Raw genomic sequence first — 6,398 nt, forward strand, 5'->3', positions numbered from 1 at the left:
TCAGCCTGGAAGACCAGCTAAACCATGACAAACTTGCTTAAACCTGCAAAATGATGAAAAGAATCATGCAGAATCATATTTATTGACCAACTGCAGAAATAGCTAATATTTACAATGTTTCCTTTATCTTTCCTGATATGTAAAGTGCCATATTTTAGGAAGTAGAATCTGGAAGTATATTCAAATTCATGCCTATGGGCACAACACATTCTGTCATTGTTATATAAAAAAAAAATTACGTTGTCCAACAGGTTTTTCCAGATGACAAACCTCTGTGCAAAATGTTCTGTGTCAGAAATTGAAATGCAGCATAGCAAAAAGGAACATCACAACAATAAGACTGATGCTGCCATGCTATTCAATGAGAATAAAACAAATGCTCTAAGTAAAACCGCCCAGCTTTATGCTTTTATCTAGTAGCCAGGTGCAAAAGGAGGTGGGTTTAGGTACTCAAATGGTAACTCTCTATCTGCAAAGTTGGGAATCCCATCAGATGCCCGACGACCTCCGCCATTTGTGGATGTTTCAGGTAACTCCTGATAGTCGTTTCCTTCCATTTGTTTAGGGTTCATGTTACTGCTCTGCAAAGCTGAAATACTTGCATTTTCCTGACATCCTGCATCTCGAGAGATCTCCTCATACATGTGATCCTTGGATTTGTTCTTTTTAAGCTTTTTCTTAATTTGCGCCAGGCCCAAGGCCACCGGTTTCAATGGCTGTGTGTTTTTCTGGTGGGTACGGCCTTCGACAGGTGTGTCGGGTGGGATTTGATGTCTGTCAGAGCTTACCGATATTAACCCTTGTGATCTGTCGGCCTCTGCGGTGGTTTGCGAGCGATTTGGCAAGCATGCTCTGGGTGGCAACTGTGGTGGCATGTCGTCAGTTGGTGTTTTGGGCGTAAATATTGATCTAGGCTTTGGAATGGGCTTTGTTGGCTGATCCTGAAATAAAACAAATAATATTAGACTTTAACCAACCTGTTCCTTAATTCACATCTAACACCGTGTCTACACCGTACGTGAGCAGCGCGATGCGATGCGACAAAATATACAAAATATAGTGGACTTCAATGGTGGCCAATGGGTTGAAGATCCCATTTGTAGTTTCAAAGCAGTTTTTAAAGAGCTCTACACGATCCCAGCCCAGGAATAGGGGTCTTATGTAGTAAAACAAGCAGTCATTTTAAAAAAAAATAAATAAAAGTGTATACTTTTAACCACAAATGCTCATCTTGCACTAGCTGGACTTTAAGCATTACGTAATCACGTGTGGTTAGTTCTTCGTCTATGTGTACTTCTGATCAAATAGGTAGGGTAAGACGAAGAAACTCATCTCATTTTCTTCTCCATCTTCAAAATCGTCCAACATGTTTGACTTTCTTTGCATGTTCGCTTCGTAAACACTGCATCGGTACTTCCGCCTACATCACACGTGATCTTTCCAACATTCCTACTACTACGTAATGCGTTAAGAGCAAGTGCAGGACAAGCATTTGAGGTTAAAAATTATTTAATCATTATTATTTTTTATTTTTTTAAACGTTTCGCTAGATAAGACCCTTATCTCTCGGCTAGAATCATGTAGAGCCATGCATTGAAACGTTAACTTGTTGAAGTTCACTATGGAGAAAAAATCCTGGAATTTTTCCTTAAAAAACATTTTTTTGACTGAAATAAGAAAGTCATAAACATCTTGGATGACATGGAGGAGAGTAAATTATCAAGAAATTTGAATTCAGGACTGAACTAAACATTTAAACAATCGTTCACCCAAATATTTGGAAAGATTTTGAGAAATGTAGTGTTACATCACTTGCTCACCAATGGATCCTCTGCAGTGAATGGGTCCTGTCAGAATGAGTTTCTTAGAAACACACAGCTTTTCACATCACAGGATGTTAAGCAATAGACTGGAGTGTTGTGGATTACTTTTTATTATAGTGATGTTTTTATCAGCTGTTTGGAGTCTAATTGTGATGGCACCCATTCACTACAGAGGATCCATTGGTGAGCAAGTGATCAAATGCAAAATTTCTCCAAATAAGAGAAATAACAAACTCATCTACATCTTGGATGGCCTAAGGCCAAGTATATTCTAAGCAAATCTTAATTTTTGCATGAACTATTCTTGAAACTACACAAATATTTCACAGGGTTCGATACTGTAAAAGAAAATTCCAGAACTTTTCAAGCACTACTTTTTCAGAGATCTCACTTCTGGTTTGATGTTTTCTACTGTTTAAAAAAAAGATTTGTGAACCTGCTCTGAAGTTCCGATCTAAATCGAATAATTCCAGATCCACGCTCTGAATCTAAATATTGATTCACAAACCATTTTTGAGATCAGGATTCGAAGCGCAGATAGTGAAACATTTAATACACAGAATGATTCAAGAACCTGCTCTGAAGTTCCGATCTAAATCAAATTATTCCAGAACCACACTCTGAAGTTCCGATCTGAATAATGATTCACGAACCATCACTTTAAACCAGGATTTGGGGCACAGATTGTGAATCATTTAATTTGCGGAATGATTCAAGAACTCGCTCTGAAGTTCCGATCTAAATCAAATTATTCCGGATTCCAGGATTTCAGGATTCCAGGACCCACGCTCTGAAGTCCCGATCTGAATAATGATTCGCGAACCATCATTTCAGACCAGGATTCGGAGCGGATCGTGAATCACTTAATTTGCGGAATAATTCAAGAACTTTCTCTGAAGTTCCGATCTAAATTTATTCATGATACACGCTCCGAACTCCCAATCTGAATCAAATGACTGATGATACGCTTAGTTCTGATTTAAATCAAAAGATTTGCAATACGCAAATTGAGATTTCAATTTAAATCAATTGATTTGGGACTTGCAAAGTTCCGATCTAAGTCAAATGATTTGCGGACCCGCTTTGAGGTCCTGATCTAAATCAAATGAATCGTGATACGCGATTTAAAGGGCCAAGCTGAATCAAATGAGAGATCCCAAAAGGAGAGCTTCGAAACAGTGAAGCATGTTGCAACACAATGGTTTTTAAGTGGTTTTAAAAATTATTTACAAAGCGATGTCGCAATTTGAAAATGAATGCCTCTTTTAATTTGGTCCGGTTTTTGATAGTGAATCACAAAGTCCCGAGTTTGAATCAATTGGAGCGGTTCCAGCTTAAATGACTCACTCAATTGATTTGGTTCATCTGTACCTCTTTTTGCGTTTTTAGCCATGTTTTTAGTCAGTACTGCTACTGGTTTAGCTTGATAGTTTTATGACATTAACTGAAATAGTCAAAAGAAATATGTTTTTTAAATTGCATGAAAACATATGCGCTTATTAAGAAATTATACATTGTCTTTCAATAATTCAAGTACTTTTCAAGCACCTCTTCAGGACTACTGCTATTTTCAAGGGTTTTCCAGGCCTTAAATTTCAAACGGTCAAATTCAAGTACTTCAAGCCTGATTTCAGAAGTAGCCATTTTATAAATATAACTATCTAATCTGTTAATGTTGTATTACCATGCTCTGTACACTCAAAGAGCTCAATTCCGTCTCCAAGCTGGGATAGAGTCTCACAGAAGGACTTGTAGGTAGCGCTGGAAATTCGGTTTGAAGTGGCGAAGTCGGGTTGTGTTCAGAGATATTTGAATGAGCTGTTTGTGTTGGATTTGTAAAATGAATCCATTCAACCTGTCCGGGATTTACATCTTTCCTCCGAGGAAACAACAACTCGACGTAGTTATTTTTGCCACCCTGTACACAAATGAGACCACAAAAAAAAAAAATCCCAAAAGTTAGATATATACAAAGATAACGATTAACGTTCATGGTAAAAATAAACATTGACTCTTTCCCCTATCGTGCTGTTGAAAGTGTAACTCTATACCTGTTCGCAGGGCACAGTGAGCAAGTCATTGTAGGGGAGAATGACGTTTCTGCGATGAAAGGCCACCATATCATGAAGGGAAGAAAACGGCGTTGTTGCTCCCACTATAATATACTGGTTATCTGGCAAGACGTCAATCATGAAATGCCTACAGCGATCTTCAGCTCTAAGAGAAAGATTTAAGTGACCTGTTGATTTGTAAACTCATTCATGTGCAGTACTTCTGAATCAAACTTCCTTATAATGCAGTTTATTGACTGACAACAATGGGCACATTGACACGGACTTACCGATAAGATAATGTATAACCCACCCTGCTCTCGCCAACACGAATGAGGAAGTAACCAGGAGGTTTGCACATCAGCATGTCCTCCGCGGCCCTACAAAAAAAAAATGTTATCTGACAGATATCAGTAACCTGATTCTCTGCTCTGGGATGTCACTGTGTTCACAATAAGACATAATGTGAGCCTTCAAGCACATATTACAGAGTCTGTCTGCTTAGCTTTATGACATAATACAGTATTGGATACATTACTTCCTGGATATTACTCCGTGGAACCATTCTGGAACAATTCCATTCTTCAAAATGCAGCTCCGCTGGAATTCAGTGAACCACTCGAATGCTGCATTACTGCAGTCTTGAGGTAAAGGCCCAGCCATGACATCCAGCGTGTCCTAACCGCACAAATAATTTGATGGGAAAATGCACACATTCATTTTCTTTCAGGAATTATCATTGAGACAATAACATCTATGATTAACGCGTTTTCAACATCTTAAAATCATTTTCATTTGTGACCCTGGATCACAAACAGTCTTAAGTAGCACAGGTATATTTGTAGCAATAGCCAAAAATACATTGTATGTGTCAAAATTATGCCAAACGTCATTGGGACATTAAGTAAAGATCATGTTACATTAACATATTTAGTAAATTTCCTACCATAAAGCAAAAAGTTAGGTCCCACTTTACATTAGGTGGCCTTAACTTACATTTAAATTAATCATTTGGTACAATGTACTTATTGTGTACATACATGTTTTTACACTGTACTTATCCTTTCTTAAAAACATATTTGTAATTACTTTTGTAATTAATTTCTGTAATTACCAATTTTGACCCATCCCTTACCCCCTAACCCACCCTTAAACCTACCCAAACCACCAAACCTGTCCCTAACCTTACCCATTTCCCACCTTAATAGAAGCAAAAGTGTTTTGCAATGCAATTAACCTCATAAATGCATACCTGACTATCAGAGAGACACACTGCAGCATGAGAGAGACCTGGAGGTTTAGCTCCAGAGACTCTGGCATACAGTGCTACCACATTAAGTACATTGTACTTATTTCTAATGTAAGTACATAATAGTTAAGGCCACCTAATATAAAGTGTGACCAGAGGTTAATACGCATTGCTAAGAATTTCATTTAAACAACTTTAAGGTTGTTTGATTTTCTCAATGTTCTGATTTTTTTTTGCAACCCTTAGATTTTCAAATAGTTGTATCTTAGCCAAATCCCATCCTAACAAACCATATATCAATGGAAAGCTTATATATTCATCTTTCATGCGCTGTATAAATCTAAATTTCGAAAAACTGACACGTATGACAGGTTTTGTGGTCCAGGGGCACAAATATAAATAACTAAAGAAATAAATTACTACATATATACATACGTAAAAAAAATAAATGTTAAATTAAATCACATAAAATCACATATAACAAGTTATAAACATTTTAAATGTCTCAAATTTTCTCAGCAGTTTAATGACTTACATAATGTTGATTACTCACTCCAAAATTGCCAAACTTTTTCAATGTGTATTTAACAAAAAAGAAGCTCAACTTCGTTTAATTGCGCTTTTTTTGCTCATATTCAAACATTACAGTCTATATTCTAAGTAATACCCGCTTGACTTAAAGGTGTTTTAAAAACACTGCCGCTGATATAAACAATAATACACTGAAAATGTAATGTTTTCAAAACCCATAACTCACCTGTCGAGTCACACGGTGTAGTGACGGGAGCCGAAGTGACCTCACCTGTTAAAACTGTTCTGCTGGGTGTGGTTTAAACAAAAGCTGAACGACACCATATCATAAGCTATAAATATCTAACGCTTTGTACTTCAACTTTGTACTTTGTGTTTCTGGTAAAAACATATACGTTTATCAGTTTATAGAGTATAGACGAGTGCAGTTTGAACGCGGGGCGTTATATGCCGTATGACTTGATATAATTAATATTAATTACGTGTTTACTTTCCTGAAGCGTCCAGTCGCACGTCCTAATTAATATTCATAAGTAAGCCATTCAGCAAATCAGGAAGGACTGCTTGACGTAACGTAATTAATATTAAGTAGTCGATAGTTTGCCTCTCAGCCAATTAGGTAGGTCTGTTTGAAGAACGTCACGTAACCTAATTAATATGTATGAGCAAAATCCTTTGGTGGGATTCGTAACAACAGGTCAGAACGGTTAAGATATCATTTTTGAGCTTTGTTTTGTCTGCCTC

The 6,398-nt window shown here is 37.1% G+C and overlaps 1 protein-coding gene across 1 annotated transcript; it reads right to left on the reverse strand.

The window, feature by feature from the left end:
- Positions 1–51: 51 nt before the first annotated feature.
- On the reverse strand, positions 52–6,033 carry hsh2d (hematopoietic SH2 domain containing). The gene is made up of 6 exons (XM_073844844.1): positions 5,881–6,033; positions 4,413–4,552; positions 4,165–4,254; positions 3,875–4,040; positions 3,508–3,741; positions 52–941 (listed from the first exon to the last, which is right to left on the reverse strand). Exons 2-6 carry the CDS (start codon positions 4,535–4,537, stop codon positions 414–416), a joined length of 1,143 nt encoding a protein of 380 aa, XP_073700945.1. The 5' UTR covers positions 4,538–4,552; positions 5,881–6,033; the 3' UTR covers positions 52–413.
- Positions 6,034–6,398: the final 365 nt, after the last annotated feature.

Source organism: Garra rufa, chromosome 7 (assembly GCF_049309525.1).
Source record: "Garra rufa chromosome 7, GarRuf1.0, whole genome shotgun sequence".
Lineage (NCBI taxonomy): Eukaryota > Metazoa > Chordata > Actinopteri > Cypriniformes > Cyprinidae > Garra > Garra rufa.